This window comes from Erinaceus europaeus, chromosome 15 (assembly GCF_950295315.1).
Source record: "Erinaceus europaeus chromosome 15, mEriEur2.1, whole genome shotgun sequence".
Classification (NCBI taxonomy): domain Eukaryota; kingdom Metazoa; phylum Chordata; class Mammalia; order Eulipotyphla; family Erinaceidae; genus Erinaceus; species Erinaceus europaeus.
The window spans coordinates 40,511,288-40,529,038 of NC_080176.1; the positions used below are offsets into that span (position 1 = coordinate 40,511,288).

The 17,751-nt window shown below is 46.0% G+C and overlaps 1 protein-coding gene and 1 long non-coding RNA gene across 9 annotated transcripts in view; one reads left to right on the plus strand and one right to left on the minus strand.

Annotated features, from left to right (window-relative positions):
* KCTD1 (potassium channel tetramerization domain containing 1) overlaps positions 1-17,751 on the minus strand; it is a 289,937-nt gene that overhangs the window by 118,352 nt on the left and 153,834 nt on the right. Inside the window, exon 1 of one of the 4 annotated variants that reach the window (XM_007520065.2) lies at positions 7,268-8,218. The exons of 2 other annotated variants lie outside the window; for them this stretch is intronic. Coding sequence is in view for 1 of the 2 variants with exons in the window: in XM_007520064.2 (XP_007520126.2) it covers positions 5,076-6,884 (1,809 nt within the window). In the remaining variant the exon portion in view is untranslated. Of the gene's footprint in view, positions 1-5,075; positions 6,993-7,267; positions 8,219-17,751 lie in introns of those variants that run through there. One more of the 4 variants, XM_007520064.2, reaches the window with a different exon arrangement.
* LOC132533154 (uncharacterized) overlaps positions 6,200-17,751 on the plus strand; it is a 47,838-nt gene continuing 36,286 nt past the window's right edge. For 3 of the 5 annotated variants that reach the window (XR_009545060.1, XR_009545061.1, XR_009545063.1), the window contains exon 1: positions 6,212-6,335. This is a non-coding gene — a long non-coding RNA (uncharacterized LOC132533154). Of the gene's footprint in view, positions 6,336-17,751 lie in introns of all 5 variants that reach the window. The other 2 variants (XR_009545062.1, XR_009545064.1) reach the window with 2 other exon arrangements.

Sequence of the window (17,751 nt, forward strand, 5' to 3'; positions counted from 1 at the left end):
TTTTATATGTTTATCAAGGACAGTCAGCATTTCTTTATAGACTGATCAATTCTCACCATTTTGTATCCTATCTAACTTCCACAAAGTAGACTTTATACATGATTAAATTTTTATTTATTTAGTTCCATCAAGGTGGCTGTTGGGGTTTTGCCTGCACAATGAATCCACTACTCCTTAAGCCTTTTTTTTTTTTTTTCCGTTTTTATTCCTTTCTATGGTCCTACCTTCACTTCCTTCCTTTATTTTATTTTATTTTATTTTGCCCTGAAGGGTTATCACTGGGGCTCAGTGCCTGCACTACGAATCCATTGCTCTTGGAGGCCATTTTCCCCATTTTGTTGCCCTTGTTGTAGTTGTTATTGTTGTCATAGATGTTGTTGTTGTTGAATAGGACAGGGAAAAATTGAGAAAGGAGGGGAAGACAGTGTGGGGAGAGATAGACACCTGCAGACTAGCTTCACCTCCTGTGAAGCGACCCCCCCCTGCAGGTGGGGAGCTGGTGGCTCAAACTGGGATTCTTACTACAGTCCTTGCGCTTTGCAACACACACGCTTAACCCGCTGTGCTATTGCCCGGCCCCCCTCCTTCATCCTATTCTTATTATTCTTTTTCTTTATTTTTTTTTTTTTGGGGGGGAATAGAAATAGAAAGAAGGAAGGAAGAGACAGACATGAAGAAAGACACCTGCAGCACTGCTTCACTGCTTGTGGCATTTCCCCCCACAGGTGAGGAGCAGGGGCTTGCACCTGTGTCTTTGGGCATGGTGATGTATGTGCACCACCAGGCATACCACCACTGGCCCCTTAAGATCTGTTTTATCACCCTGTCATCACATGCAGTGCACATGGCATGCTCTCTACCTACTGAGCCACCTCACCAGCTTTTAAAAAGGAGTATTGACCAACTGACAAGAGTGGTCAGTCAAAATAAGTAAATTAAGTGCTAGAAATCAAAGTTCTACTATGTCACAGAGTCACGGAATTGAAAAAAGTTACATATGTACTGTACATTAGTGCTATTTAGTTTCTCTATCAACTTAAATTCTCCATACAGAGGAAAGACTTCTGCAATAAAGAAAGATTATAGACACAAACTAATACTAAAAATTAGGAAAATAGCTATTGTAAAAAAAAAAAAGAGGGTTAATTCTTGTAGCTGCAGAAGATAACTACTATAAAAACCTTCTCACAACTGCTAAGGCTGCTGGGGCACTATTCCTTCCATTGTTTCCAGAAATAAGGCGTATCCTTTCTGACTAGTCTCTGAAATAAAAATAAGGCTTTGATGTTTGTTTCAATAATACATGCCCCCCCCCCCCAATAAGAAGATGGGTTATTCCTTCTCCTTTTCACATTACAACACCTGCATGAGAGCTGGCTTCCCAGTGTTAACATATAGCTTCTCCTTGAAGGCAAGGTCATGCTGGCCCCACAGGGAAACTGCTCCACTTTTTAGTATGGAAACTTTTAGGGCCAACTGTGTCCCCTCATGAAGAGAGTGGAATTGAAACAGCAAGCATCGCCAGACTCAGGATCTTCCTGCAACAGATTTCCTACCTACCAAATTCCTAAAGAGTATTTTCTACCGACCAAACTCTTCTTTTTTAAAATTTCTTTTAAAGCTTTATTTATTGGATAAGGACAGCCAGATATCAAGAGAAAAAGGGGTGATAAAGAGGGGGAGAGGCAAAGAGACACCTGCAGCACTGCTTCACCACTTGCAAAGCTTTCCTCCTGCAGGTGGGGACCAGGGGATTGAACCTGCGTCCTTGCGCATTGTAATACATGCGTTCAACCAGGTGTGCCACCACCCAGCCCCTTACTGACCAAACTCTTAAAAGAGTATTTCTGGGAATCTGAGGTAGGGTCAAATAAGTACAAATAAGCACAACAAGCACCTTTGTCACAAGCTATTTTGGGGAGATAATTTCACATTTTTGTTGGTGCAGTCTATAAAAACTTTAGGGACCAAACCATGATACTTTGAATCTAAACTCTTATTCATAAACGTTGTCATTCTGTAAATGATAAAGATGGAAGCAGCAAATAATTTTCTACCATTCATTTAACCTAAAGTACTATTCTCTGAGGCAGGAAAACTGCTGCAATTTCATGCAAAAAAAAAAGAGTAGCTAGGAAGTTATAGGAAAAGATGCTAAACCTTTTATAACCTCCATTTAGGAACTAGGGAGCTGTAACAATGGTCAATTATTGGATCATCAGTGCTCCTAACTATGGAGGGAACAGGATAACACTACCCTTTATTTTAATACAGCCACTCAAGACGTTAAGATCTATTAGGGAAACCACCCCAAACCCCACCATAGAACTTTCCTTCCTCACATCAAATAAGAAGTCAGGAGTTCCACATAGTAAAATTCATAAATGTCTTATCTTTGTTAACTCTCAGATGCATTCTTTTTTTTTTCAACCATTCCTATCAACCTGCACACTTACGAATGCCCTAGTCTATATGATGGTTGTAGTCTAAGTAATAATGACCGAAACTTTTAAGTACATGAGGCATTTCATGTGAATTAATGACCAGCTAGAGGACTTGATGACCTAAAACAATACTCTGGGCCAAGAGCCCCAAATGGTCCTAAATCTCTAGGAAGTATCTTGGACATCAATGTGTTACACTGATTTCAATAAATAGAGGGAAAAGTTTAGATCAGTTTTCTACTTACATGAAACATCCATTTCATACTTAGAATACTCAAGATTTCAGAAAGTGAGTTCTACAGGAGTTATTAAAGAATTCTCTCAAACTTAAAGCTGACTAAATTTTTTTCTCTAAGTAAAAAACTAGGAAAAAAAAAACTCATGTGCAAAGGGAATATTTTTTGTGTTTTAACTACAAGGGACCTAGTTAAGATAATGTCTGAGAGTCTCAATAATAATAATACGGGAGTCGGGCTGTAGTGCAGCGGGTTAAGCGCAGGTGGCGCAAAGCACAAGGACCGGCATAAGGATCCCAGTTCAAACCCCGGCTCCCCACCTGCAGGGGAGTCGCTTCACAGGCGGTGAAGCAGGTCTGCAGGTGTCTATCTTTCTCTCCCCCTCTCTGTCTTCCCCTCCTCTCTCCGTTTCTCTCTGTCCTATCCAACAACGAAGACAACAACAATAATAACTACAACAATAAAACAACAAGGGCAACAAAAGGGAATAAATAAATAAAATAAAATATTAAAAATAATAATAATAATACATGAAAACATCCAAATCTATATTTAACATGGGCGTTTACCTGGCAATAACTCAAAAGAAAAAAAAAACAACACAGTATTCAAACTCATAGAACTGATTTATCTCACTCAGTTAGCATGAGACTGTGAAAGAAGTCACATTCCTTAGCAGAGACGAAACCAACTAAACTGACCCCCCCACACACACACCCAATCTTCAACAGAACTTAAGCTGTGATTCTACATGACCCTAGTGTTGTGAACCAGCAGAGAGATGCCAGCAGACAAATCCTTTCATTGTCATTCTAAGCAGACACAAACTTTAATATACTCTCTTGGACTTTTACCTCTTAATCAATGAGGTGTTACTGTCAACCTGGTCATTCGAAGGGTTTTTACATTTGTACTTTATCAGAAGAATATGAATACTTACTTTTGCTTTAAACAAAGCGATTAAAAAAAAAAAAACTTTCAAAAAGCAAACCTGACTCCTCCAAAGCTAAAGAATTCTTGCCATCCTTAAAACTCCCTAAAACAACCTCTTGCTCTGTCAGAAATGCACTAGATACACTGGAAGCACAGAAAGACACATAGCCTACAGGTCTTGTGTATTTTAGAGAACTCTGGTGTTTATATTACCATTCACAGCCCCTTTCGCAGTTGGCCTTGAGGCTTGCTGATTAGCTGGTAAACTTTTGAAAGGGTCAGTCTGTCCAGAACTGGAATTTCCACTTTGGAAAAAAGCAGAGGTACCTGACATCTGTTCTCTCAAGGCCCTGCATGCACTACACCATCAGACATAACAGCTGAAATTCTTACTTCTTGGCTGCAAGGAGGTGAAAGTTGTAAAAACTTGATGGCTACTCCTGTCTGCAGAACAGAGCATAGCCCCTCACCCCTCCCCAACCCAAAGCCCTCTGGCTTCTGGTTCCTAGAGAAGAGTACCCCCCCCATGCAAGTTTTACTAGTGCCAATAGATTTCACTAGGAACATTAAGCATTTACTTGAGCCTCCAAGCTTGACCTAGAGTTTGATACTGCTTTAGGATTCAGTAACTTTCATGTTCAAATAGTTCCTTATCTTTCCTGAGGACTTAAGGGTCTTTTATGGGTGAGTAGACTTATTCAAGGCCTCTTAGCTTCTGAGTTTGGCACTTGTACTTGGGTGTTCATGCCATTTAAAATCTGTGTTGTTGTCTTAATGATCTATCTGCACCTTCAGGAGGGAAAGTTCCATGGGACTAAGGACAAGGAGCAATGTGTTGGGCACCACAGTTTGGGAGTCCTGGCTGGTAGGGCATGTACCAGTTTCTACCTGGATAACTTCTTGAACTAGTGACTTTAGCTTAAATGGAAACTCAAGTTACTTTCAACTACATGTTACAGTATAAATTGGCAGTCAACTGCCAGTCTCTCTATTCCCCACCCCCTTACAGGAAGTGGGATTGGCACGCTTTCCTTTTAATAATTTTAACTGTTTTTATACCTTCGTCAGTTGTGGAAAAAGCATGTAATAGGGTACTGTAATACTTATGATATTCAAATGCACTTTAAGCAGTAACTTCCATCCTAAGTACTGCATTCCTGCACCTTTCACCTTTTAGAACTTTCAGTGGAAAGAAGCTACAAGCTTTCCTTCTGTGAACTCTGAAGTTTTGAGATCACTGCTCTGTAGGGGGCTGGTGTGTATCATGCCCCCTCAAATCGCCTGCGGGAAAGTGTAAACTTTCTCAAAAAGTACCAAGAGGGTTAAGTTTCCAAGAGTGAAATCAAATCTGTATATCTGCCACTTTCAATGCTCAGCCCCAACCCGGACCTGCATTAGCGCCAAGTTAGTCCCTCCCGTGCCACGAGAGAAACATTTCATGCATAGAGTTTGGTTTGGTTACCTGGGTGGGGGAAACAATAGCAGGTGAAACTACTGTGGGAGAATTGGCGCTTCTGTGCCCATTGGCTTCTGGAAGAAGAGGCAGGGGGTCGTGTTTCACGGAAACCACCACCACCGCATCCACAGGCTCCGAGGGGCGGATACAGAGTCTTTTGGGGGAAGAAGGGCCGCAGATTTCCCCCGACCCGAACACGGACTCATACAGAGCGCGCTTGGGCGCAGCCTCGGTTTTCACGTCGGGCCCGACCTGGCTGTCTTTGGGGAGGATATAGGTGTTCCCCAGCGACGGTGGCTGGGGTCGGTGGTGGTGGTGGTGGTGGGAGGGATGGGTGGGAGGGTGGTGGGAGTGGTGGCGGACCGCCCCATTGAGAGCTTCTGAGTAGCATCCATGCGGGGCGGGCGAGCCCAGTTTGGTGCCAATGCCCGCGATGCTGTTGAGCGTGGCGATGGAGACGGCGCCAATGCAGTGGTTGGTGTAGGTCTTCGACAGCTTGGCCGCCTTGGAGAGCATCTGCATCCTGGTGCCCAGCAAGTTCTTGCCAATGGCTTTGTTCTCATACCAGGTGACATCGCCCTCGCTGCAGTGGTCCCGGGGCCGCTGGAAGAACGCCTTGCACAGGGGGTTGCGCTTGGACAGGTACTTGACGAAGCTGGCGTAGGGGCAGAACTCCGTGCCGGTCTCGTACATGCGCGGCAGGTTCTCCTCGTCGCTGCTCTCTGCGCGCTTCTTGCTCCACGACGACGAGCGCGACTTGTGGTACGGCCCCAGGGACTTGAAGTAGACGAACTTGCGGCCGTCCTCATCCATGGCCAGCCCGAACGAGTCCTCCTCCAGCTCACGCTGGTTCTCCCGGCCACGCGTGCAGAAGTACATGCACGTCTCGAACCAGACCTTGTTGAGTAGCCCGAAGGGCGTGTTGGTGCTGAAGACGCTGGACGTGTAGAGTTTGCGCAGGTCGGCGCGGGTGATGGCTTGCTTCTGCACCACCGGCCCGGCGCCCTGCTCCTCCAGCTTGCGGATGACCGCGGCCAGCGTCAGGTTGGCGCTGCGCAGCTCGGGGTCCTTGGTGAGGTCGAGCGTGCGGCAGTACGGGGGCTCGTTGAGGTAGCGGTTGAGCGAGCTGCGGATGCTGATGAGCGACGACTTGCTGTAGAGCTGGCCGCTCTTGGAGCGGGCCTCCGCGTAGAACGAGCGCAGCACGCGGCACAGCGCCCCCTTGTCCATGGTCTCGAAGTCCGGGCTCTGCGCCTTCTCGCTCAGGTACTCCCGGAAGATGCGCACGGCGTAGCGGGTGGCCAGCCGGGTGTTCTCGCTTAGCCGGGCCCGCTCGGGGCGCTGCAGCACGTCGGGGTCCAGCTCGGCGCCGTCCCCGGCCGCTGCGCCCCGGGCGCGCGGTGCCAAGAGTCGCGGCGGCGCCTCGGGCTCCAGCGCTGCGCCCTGGTCCATACGGATCCTCTGGACCGGCTCGGGCTCCAGCTCCTCCCCGGCCGAGTCCTCGGGCTCCAGGGGCTCGTCCCAGTCCAGCCCCATCTCCTCCTCCTCGTCGTCGTCCTCCAGCCCCCCACCTCCGTCCTCCTCCTCCTCCTCTTCCCCCGTTATCTGCACCTCCTGGATCTCGTCCTCCTCCTCCTCCTCCTCCTCCTCTTCCTCCTCGCCCGCGCTGCAGTAATGCGGCCGGCCGTGGTGGCGTCCGCGGACCCCCGCACCGCGCTCGCCCTCGCCCCGCTCCCCATTGTTCTCGGCGGCCGCGGCCCCGGCCCCGGCGCCCGCGCTGGTGTTACAGTCCCCGCTGCCAGGCATTCTCGCCATATTGCCGTCTCCCTGCCAGTCCTCGGGCAGGGCGCATGCGCTATATTGGACCGCAGCGCTGAGAGCTTTTGTGTTTAATGACCTTCAGCTACCGGGAGGCAAAGCCGGGCTCTTAAAGGAGCCGCGCTCCAATTGTCAGTTCGGAGCACAGTTCCGGAGGGGCAGCGGCGCGCAGGGGATGGAGGGGAGGGGACGGGAGGAGAGGGGAGGGGAGGCGGGAGAGGGGGGATATTCGACGTGGGAGTGGGGAAGGACGAAGGCTAGCGGGCCCTTCGTCCTCCCCTACCCCGGTCCCCACTCCTAAGAAAACTTTGAAGGAAAAAAAGGGGAGGGGAGGAGAGGGAGGGGGAGCTGTCGGTGGGGGTGAAACAATCCCAACTTACCCTCTGGCGGGGAGGCGAGCGGGCCCGGGCGGGAGAGGAGGGGGGGGCGGCGGGAGGGCGGGGCGGTCTGGCTTCTCTAAGTGATGCCCGAGGAGCCGTGCCCCCTCCTCCGCCCCCTCATCGCCCCCCGGAGTGGGGGCTGCGGGGCGGCGGCTGCGCGGGTCTGGCCGCGGGTGCTGCAGCGAGAAGCCCGAGTGTGGGTACGCCTGGAGCGGAGCGGAAAGGAACTAGCAGGTTAATGAGCTGGGTGGAGGAGCTCGGCGAGGCCCCGCACCCTCCCGGCGCCCGCGGCCAGGGCGCAGCGGGCGAGGCTTGGGAGCCTGGGAGCGGGACGGGGCTGGCGGCGGCGGCTCCCCCACCTACTAGCTGGCGGCGAGGCGCGGGGGCCTGGGGCCAGCCGCACGGCTCCCAGCTCCCCTTCCGACTCTTGCAAAGCGCCGAAACACGCCCCGCGTCAGCCCCATCCCTTTGGACTTTTCCAACAGCCACTTTTAAGCTGTCATTAACAACCCCAGGCACTCCCCGTAGGTCTGGGGCAAGTCTGCGCCGGTCCAACCTCCCCCGGGTGGGTAGGAGCGAGAATGAGAAACTGGGAGGGGCGGGGGAAGGGGGCGGGGAAGTGGAGCTGGGGACCCCTCCCCGAAACCCCCTCCCCGCCTAAGGCGGCTGTCTACGGGTTCCGGAGCTTGCTGACACAACCCCCTCTGGCGAGGCGCTTCAGCTGGCTGCAGCCAGAGCAAAGCCCATCGGGCGGTTGGCAAAAGTGAACTTGGGTCTCGGCCGCCCCCGCCACCATTTCAGCAGTTCGCATCCCCGGCTCTCGCTTTCTCGTTCCAAGTTTGCCAACCGCCGTTCGTTCACCCTCGGGGCTGCGCCGCCTGCGGCGCGCGGGGGCGGGCACCTCCGAAACTGGAAAGGTGGCCAAAGAGCCCGACCAGTCCCGCTTTCCCATAGGAGACACTGTCCCACTTGCAGCCAAACTTCCGCCCCGGGCGCGCCCAGGCTCCAGGCGGACGCGCGTCGCCGCCTCTTGCTCCGGCGATCCCGGGACAGCCGCGGAAACCACGGTCGTTGCTTTGGCCCCGCTGCCCCGGCCACCTCCGGAGCTCGCACTGCGCCTTAACTTTCTCCTATTTCCCCGCCGGCCTCAGTGCCCCGTGGCGCACAGGCCAACTTCCAGACCTGGGGTCCCGGAGATCCGACGGATTCCAGCCTGGACCCCTGCCGGGCCCACCTTCCGGGTAGGCAGCCTAACTGGCCCCACTTTCAACGGCGAAGTCTGGGCATCTGGGCCGTGAGGGTGGTGGCAAATGCCTGTCCATCGCCTTAACCCTCACCTGCGCCTGACTGTCAGGGCAGTTTATAAACTTATGCACCAGTTGAAACCCATCCATCTATTTGTAATTTAAAAAATAAAGAGAAAAGTTAGATTAAATCTCGTGCCGCGTGGGAGTCTCCGTGGGAGTGGACTGTCTCCTGCAGAGATCAGTCCTCGCCCTCTGCCCCTCTGCGTGCCTTCTCTGCTCAGGACGCCGACGCGCGTCGGGGAAGCCGCGCCAGGTGGTAACAAGTCCCAGCAAGTCCTTGCCTCGCGGGCTTCTCTCTCTCTCTCTCTCTCTCTCTCCCACTCACCCACTCACTCACTCACTCATCTCGCCCTACTCTGTGCGGAGAAGCGTCCGGAGAGGCAAGGATTCCAGTTTGCGCTCCTTGGGATCCGTCCCCAAGGTGTGACTGGCTTTGTTCAGAATACAGGGCGACAATAATGCAGGATGACTGGTTTGTAACCTGGAGCCCAGGGCAGGAAACAGCTAAGTGATTTGCACACGCGGAGCCGCGCACGTTAGCCGGCCACATCAGCTACACAAGGATATATGGGGGGGGGGGGGGTTCCCTAGATGCCGGGATGGTTGCTGGTTTTCCACCAAAACACTCAGATAGGGCATTTCGGTGGTGCCAAGAACTCAGGCGGACGCCAGGCAAGTTATCTGCACCAGGGGGTGCTGGCTGAGCTGGTTTAGAGCTGGCCTGGAGATGAGGACTGTCGCTCCAGCCCTTGAAATGAACCACACCCTAAGTCTCCCCAATTCAATAGGCGAGGTCTTCCACACACAACCCCCCCCCCCCCCCCGGTCCCCTCCCTGCTGGGCGGGCTGCTCTGAATTGCTCCCAGTTTGCCCGAGGCAGTGTACTAGGCTGGACGCTCCGGGAAACAAAGCAACCCCAGCTACCAGTTGACGTCAACTTATTTCCAGAAAAGAAAATACTTTTGTGCTCCTGGGACAAACTACTGACCTCCCCAGGTCTCTACAGGCAAAAGCTGGGGTGGGGTAGGGGGAGCGGAGCAGCAGGACAATAAAACCTAAGCGCGGATCACTCTATTGGATTTAGGGAAAATAAACTTTCAGATGTTGCCTGGATGGTTTGCAGACATTAGGCTGGGCGCCCGCTTACATAAAAGATAAAACTCGCACCTGGGGAAGGATAGCCTGATTAGCAGCCATCGTGAATCCACTACGTGGCTCCAGCTCCGGAATCACAGTCAAGGTTTTTGTTCGGTTTGCCCGAAATGACAATGCATCATATTTCAGAAAAGGCCTCTTGTTCAGAATTTATGGGAAAGAACGCCTAGAAAATCAAAACAGTTTAAGCCACTAATGGCTCGTTTTTGTTTTTTTTTTTAATGGCTCTGTTTCTCTGTTTTTGTCACCGTCACTGGTTGCTTTGCTTAATTAAAAAAAAAAAGTACAAAATCAGAGTTGAGTTCATAAAGGAACTCAATTCTAGGTTTTAATAAATGTTCCCCTAAAAGCATCACGTGGTTGCATGCAGCACAATTCCAAATTGAGAGAATTTAAAAAGCTGTCTCTATTAATTAGGTAGAGGACAAAATCAGTTAAGTTCTGCCTGTCAGTCCAAACCAAATTCCTCCGCCTTGATTCTGCCCTAATGTGAAGTCCATCTAGCCCACCACATTACAGCTGATCACCTGTCATTCCTTTAAAAGGATGTTGTACTTTTCTGTGCAGAATGCATAGCTTCTTTATATAAAAAACTATCTCAGCGCTATATGGAACATTCTCAATATTTAACCATCAGAAGTCTTTACTGCTAGCTACTCACAGATGTTTAAAGCATGTCTCTTTCATTATGAGGGACAGGGAGGGGAGAGGGGGAAGGGAAGAAGACCGCACAACTCAGGTTCTAATGATATTTGTCTCTATGGGGCTGCAAACTGTGGGCCTCAGGCATGCAAGTTCTTTGCTAACTATTTTCGAATTGCTGTGTTTTTCCATATCTTTATTTAATTAAACGTAGTGGCATGTTGCTTCAGAAAGAAATGCTCCAAACATTTCCCTTTCTTTTTATAACCCAACATTTCAGGTTCACACTTTATGAAGGGCTATGACATACAGAAATAGATTCAGCAATTCTTCCCTTTTGCTTCCAGTATTAAGAGCATTATCTGCTATGAAATTGCTGTAGCAGCTTTTCTGTTTGCTTTCTTCTTCCAGTAAGCCATATATCTCTGTAGTTTAAGCTGGTGTATAGGACATAGTGAGCACTTCAGTCAGGTATAATTAACACTAGAATTTGCAGGGTCTGTGTTTAGGTATCTCCAGTAGTTTAGCAAGAAACTTGTAAGAAATCTAAAATATCGGGGGTCGGGTGGTAGCACAGTGGATTAAGCACACGTGGGGCAAAGCGCAAGGACTGGCAGAAGGACCCTGGTTCGAGCCCCCGGCCCCCCACCTGCAGGGGAGTTGCTTCACAGTCAGTGAAGCAATTCTGCAGTTGTCTGTCCTTCTCTCCCCCACTCTGTCTTCCCTTCCTCTCTGCATTTCTTTCTGTCCTATCCAACAACGAACGGCATCATCATCAACAATAATAATAACCATAACAAGGCTTTAACAAGGGCAACAAAAGGGGGAAAAATAGCTTCCAGGAGCAATGGATTCATGATGCAGGCACTGAGCCCCAGCAATAACCTTGGAGGCAAAAAAAAAAAAAAAAAACTAAAATACCAATACTATTTAATAGTAATGTCTGTATTGTAAATCAGACCAGCAACCCTGAATATTGAACTCTGGACTAGCAGGTTCTAATTTCAAGTTTTGGTACCAAATATGCCAAAGTGATGCCCAACCCTCCAATAAATAAATAAATCTTTTTTAAAAATCAGGGTGGTGGGGGACCAGCACTGGTGTGCTTGCTTGAGCACATATGTTACCATGACAAGGACCTGGGTTCAAGCCCCCCAGTTCCCACCTCCAGGGGGAAGCTTCACAAGAGGTGAAGCAATGCCTCACTCTCTCTTTCTCCTTCACAATCTCCCCTACCCCTTCTCAATTTCTCTATGTCCTATAAAAATAAAGGAAAAGAAAAGAACAATTAAAGAAAGTCAGGACAGTGGGGGTGGCGGAAAGATTCCTGGTGGCTCATCAAGTGGGGTGCCCAGGATTGAGCCCTGCAACCACATGTGAGGGGGAGAAAGAGAAGGAAAGAGACAAAGGACAAAGGACAAAGGACAAAGTCCTGTGAGCTCAACGAGGTGCACCACTGCCTCTCACTTTGCTTCTTTCATTCTCTCTCTCTTTTAATTTTTTTCTCTTTTTTTCTCCCTTTTTATTATTATTTCTTTATTGGTGGGGTTAATTTTTTACAGTTGACATTCTCTTTTTTTAAAAAAAAAATTTAAAACCACGTTTAAAATCTTTTTTTCTTATTGGATAGAGACAGAGAGAAATTGAGAGGGGAGAAGGAGATAGAGAGGGAGAGAGAGAGATACCTGCAGCCCAGCTTCACCACTTGTGAAGCTTTGCTTCTGCAGGTGGGGACCACATGCTTGAAGCCTGGTCCTTACACATAGTAATGCGTGCGCTCAACCAGGTGCACCATGGCCTAGCCCCTTATTTCTCTATCTGAATGGAAAAAAAAAAAAAAGCCTAGAGCAGCGAAAGGTTCTGGTTCTACCACAGGAAAATCAAGACAAAAAGTAACTGTAAGACATTATGCAACTAAAATGACTGTAATAAGTACTTTGAATTAATATTTCCCTATCATTCATTAACTGCTTTACCAGTGAGCACAACATAGGAAGCTATAGCTGAATTAGAGCGAAGGACAGGGGAATGGGAGTAACTAGGCATTAAAGACAAACCAGTTGGGGAAGATTTAAATTTAAAGAATTTTGTGGTCTTTTTTTGAGTCCAGAAAAAGCAGTTGATTCATTATCCTGTCACATTTTAGTTCCTCACACTTTTTGTAGTCCATCACTTAAGAGACATGCCTTTTTATTTGATTACTGAAAGATTCATAAAATACTTCAGAGATTAAACATGAGTTCAGATTGAAGCTATTTTGACATGACTTTATTTCAGACTTTCACTATTAAATTCTGTTGAATTCAACTTAAAAATCATCTTAGTGATTTTTTAAACCTCAAATGAAAATAGAATCCATCTAATCTAACTCTACAAAGTGAAAAATATATATAACTTTGTACGAAAAAAATATAATATTTTTATATATAATAAAATATATATAATAAAAAAATATATAACTTTGAGCACGAAATATGTCTTCTTATGGTTGCGTCTCTTACTTAAGTACATTTTCTTAGCATATTCTAACAGAATGACTGATGTACACACACACAAACATCATGTATACAAATATTAACCTTTATGTGTAGAGAGAGAACTAACCTTAACAAAAGTTTGTGTAGCTTTGTGGTTAAAAGTTTCATTATGTAACCAGACTGCCTGGGTTTGAATCCCAGTTTGGCCTTAGATGACCTTTTCCTTATCGCAGTTCTCTTGCTATTTTTTCACTACCTGGATGATAGTAATATGAGTCCAAACCTCATAGGATTGTTGAGAGGATTAGATGAGTAAAAGTACTTAATGCAATGTCTGGAATATTAGCAGACATTAAACTGCTGGCTCTCCTTTAAGATGGCAATGATATTTCCCCGGCTTTATTTGATCCACTGCGCCACCTCCCAGACCGCCCTGGCTTTATTTTAAACAAGTAAAACAAGGTTGGGGCTGGAGGGTGGTTAACGTGGTTGAGCATACATGTTACATAGTATATAAAGACCCGGGTTCAAGCCACCCAGTCACCACCTATAGGGGGAAAGCTTCCTGAAAAAAATGGAGCACTCCTGCAGGTGTATTTTTTTTCTTCCTCTCTTATCTCTCTGTCCCCTCTCAATTTCTCTTTGTCTTTATCCAATAAAATAAATTATTAAAAAGAAGAAAATGAAGAAATCCAAGGTCAGATAGACTCACAAAGGCTACACTTGCATGCCCAAGATCTATACCTTGCTGGGGCAGGACAGGTTGACTTCACACTCCACAACTGAATCACATGATCACATACAGAATTCTTATTTATTTATTTCCATATTTTATCAGAGCACTACTCAGCTCTGGTTTAAAATGGTGCCTGGGACTGTAGCTGGGACCTCAGAGCCTCAGGCATTAAAGTCTTTTTCATAACCACTGTGCTCTCTCTCTCTCCCTGGAGGCCTTGATCACTTTCAGCTTTTAGAAAGAAAAAAAAAGAAAGAAAGAAAGAAAAGAAAATCATCAAGGGAATAGTTCCTGATCATTAAATTACTTCAGTGTGTATTTAATTTTAGAATTTTAGAAAGTCAGCATAAACCAGAGCCTTGGGGAGTACAGCAGACATGACCCAAGAAACAAGTGTCAGTTTTGTCACCAGGCACCTAAAATATTTGGCCTTAGATACTCTTTTTATAAGCTACTTTTATAAGCTCTTGGAAGTGGGGACACATCTGAGTCTTCGAAGAAATGACAGTGAAGAATTTAGAGACAATAAGAATGTTCACAAATCTGACCCGACTAGAATGAGGTGTTTTTGTTGCAATTCTTTCCTATTCTCAGGACTTTTCTGGGGGCAAGGAGTATATAACTTATTTTATCTTTGTTGTTTCGTGGGGGGGGGGGAATGGTCAGAATGTACTTAGTACAGTGATTGACAGGAGTAGGATTTTTTTTCCTTACTTTGTAATAGTTACATGGTGACTATATTTCTTTTCTTAATTTTTTAAAAAAATCTTTATTTATTTTTTGGATAGAGACAGCCAGAAATTGAGAGGAAGGGGGAAATAGGGAGACAGAGAGACAGAGAGACACCTGCAGCCCTGCTTCACCACTTGTGAAGCTTTCCCCCTGCCGGTGGGGGCCAGGGGCTTGAACCTGCATCCTTGCACACTATTACATGTGTTCTCAACCAGGTGTGCCACCACCTGGCTCCGGTAACTATATTTCTTGACCTCTCCACATAATAATCACCTACTAGGCTGTTGTGTCAGTGATATATGAGAGGAATAGAGTTTACCTTAAGTGTATTTAAGTGGAACAATAACTGTGCTATCTTTGATTTAGTATTCTAATGCCTTGGCTTTAAAACTTTCTTTCTTTCTTTCTTTCTTTCTTTCTTTCTTTCTTTCTTTCTTTCTTTCTTTCTTTCTTTCTTTCTTTCTTTCTTTCTTTCTTTCTTTCTTTGTGTGAGAACAAGAGAGACCATAGCACCACTTACCTCTGACTTATGGTAGTGCTGGGGATTGAATCTTGGGGTATCTGGTGTCACAGGCTTGCAAAATCTTGTGCTTTGACATGCTAAACTAGCTCCCTGGCTCTTATTACAGTATTCTGCTAGTGAAACTTCACTTAATAAAGTCAAAGTTAGTGGTCTGGGAGGTGGTGCAGTGGATAAAGCATTGGATTCTCAACCATGAGGTCCCGAGTTCAATCCCCGGCAGCACATGTACCGGAGTGATGTCTAGTTCTTCCTCTCTCTCCTATCTTTCTCATGAGTGAATAAGTAAATTCTTAAAAACATATTTAAAAAACTAAAAATAAATAAAGTCAAAGTTAAATCAAACATAAATTTAGTAATGACAGTCATGGAGGAATGGAGGAGGGTAGGAGGAAGAAGAGGAGTGGGCAGAGTTTTGCTCATGTGTGGCTTCTTTGCTCCCAGGACTTCTCTTCCTTCACATAGAAACAGAAAGAGAGATACTATTTCATGGAGCTCCCCCCCCCCCCCAGTGCTGTAGCCTCTCCCATGTGGTGCTGGGCCTCAACCCTGAATCATCTGCATGGCAAGACAGGTACTCTATCCAGTGAGCTCTCTTTCCAGTCCTTCATTTGTTTATCTTATGGTATGTATCTGTAAGGGGCATATGACATTGAAGTAGGTGTTAGCCCCAGTATTAAATAATATTTATTTCAATGCTAATTAAAGTGGGAGAGGGGATATATATATATATAATATATATATTGAAAATTAAAAAAAACTATTTAAAATTGCCTTAGAACATAAAATGTGAGAAACCACTTGCTGCATTTCAAAAATAAAGTAGCCTATCAAGTTAGTAAAACCAGAAGAAACAACAAAAATGTACTTTAAATGCTTTACACAAAAAATGTTGGCATGAAAATTTTATTCTCATATTTTTATTATCAATATCATTAAGCTAAACTTTTAAGAGAACAAATAAGCAACCACTGAAAAGTTGACCAAAAATGTTCAGTTTATGGCACAGCAATTACTTCTGAAAATTCTTCTTTTTCTTTTCTTTTTAAAAATGTCATCAGGATTGTCAATGGGACTTGGTGCCTGCGTGATAAATCCACAACTTCTGACATCCATTTTCCCTTCCCCTTCCCTTCCCTTCCCTTCCCTTCCCTTCCCTTCCCTTCCCTTCCCTTCCCTTCCCTTCCCTTCCCTTCCCTTCCCTTCCCTTCCCTTCCCTTCCCTTCCCTTCCCTTCCCTCCCCTCCCCTCCCCTCCCCTCTCCTTCCCTTCCCTTCCCTTCTCTTCCCTTTCCTCTCTTCCTTTCTCTCTTTCTTTCTGATAGAGAAATTGAGATCAAAGGAGATAGATACATAGATAGATAGGTAGGTAGGTAGATAGATAGATAAACCTGCAGCGCTGCTGTTCATGAAGCTCCCCTCTTCAGGTGAGGACCAGGGGCTTGAACCTGGGTCCTTACAGCAAGGTAGCATGGACACTTTATTCCACTGCCCAGAGATAATATTACTTTGGCATATGTGATGGTTGGGATTGAATTTAGGATTGTATACCTGTCAGTTGGATGCTCTAGCTTCTGTGCAACCTCCTAGGCTGATGGAAATTAGCTCTTTAGAAAATAACCAATTTGGTGGCTGGAGAAATAGTTCAACTGGTAAAGAATCAGACTCTCATACCTAAGTTTCCTGCTTGACTCCTGGCATCACATGTACAACACAGTATGGTGTTCTAGTTTGTCTCTTTCTCTCTCCCTTCTTGTCTGTTTCATGTAGAACACACACACTGTCTATGTGTCTCTCTCTCATTTAAAAAAACACTCTTATGTTAATAAATAAAATAAAAATTTTCCCCAGGAAAGAAGGGTGGTGCAGATGGCAAAACATCTAACATGTGTGTATCAAGCCCTAAGTTCAATTCCTGGCATGTAAGATGCTAAAATAATGCTATGGCTCACTCTCACTCATAGTAAATAAGTAAATGTTTAAAAGAAATACCTAATGCAGTTGTTATTTTGATATGTTTGGTTTATTGTATTGAGACTACTTGGACAAATGAATTTTGTAATGCACATTGCAAACTGAGCTTTCTAGATCCACATTTCACAATGTATTGGAGACTGTTTTTAAAGTTTAGAGAGTAAATCTCTAGAGATCATGTCCTCTCAATGGCCCACAGGAATGCCAACAACCCTTTGCTGAATATAGAAGGTGAGGAAGATAAAAGTGATGAACCAAAAGGGCAAAGCCAGATACATTTTAAAGCTCATCTGTCATTATCATCATGACTTTGAGAAAGTTTAAGGACTAGACTTGAAGCTCTAGATAACAGAAATTAGTATCTAGGTATATTGTGGCAATTCACAGGCTGTGCTGGGGGAGTAGGTATGTAACTGCCCTGTGGCTATGTTTCTAAATGAACTAAAAAAGAAAAAAAAAATCCCCTTTTAAATACCCAGAAGCACTAACCCACATTTTGAACTAATTGACTTACTTTTACTTCAGAAAGCTTAATTTAACTGATAGGGGCATATGGATTTATCTGAATTTTTAAAGAAACCCTGGGATGGGTTTGTTCTATTTTTTTCTTTTTTTAATTTGATGCTAGAGACTCAGGTTTTGTATAAACCCTTGGAGGAGCTGTGAAGCAGGAAGCATTCTGACCTAGCCCCTCTGCCTTTAGATTTAAGTTTTAGACCTAAGTCTCCAGAGTCAGACTATGGCTGATGCCAGTACAGAACTCAAGTTCACTCCTTTTACAGTCTGTGTTTTTTGATTAGGATGCCCAAGGAGGGGTCGTATATGGCCACACACACCTTAATGGTAACTGCATCTGTTTGCTTAATTAGTCACTGCTTGCAGTTTGTGTTCTACCTTCTACACCACCCCTTGGTCACTATCTTTTCTCTCTGAATGAGATAGA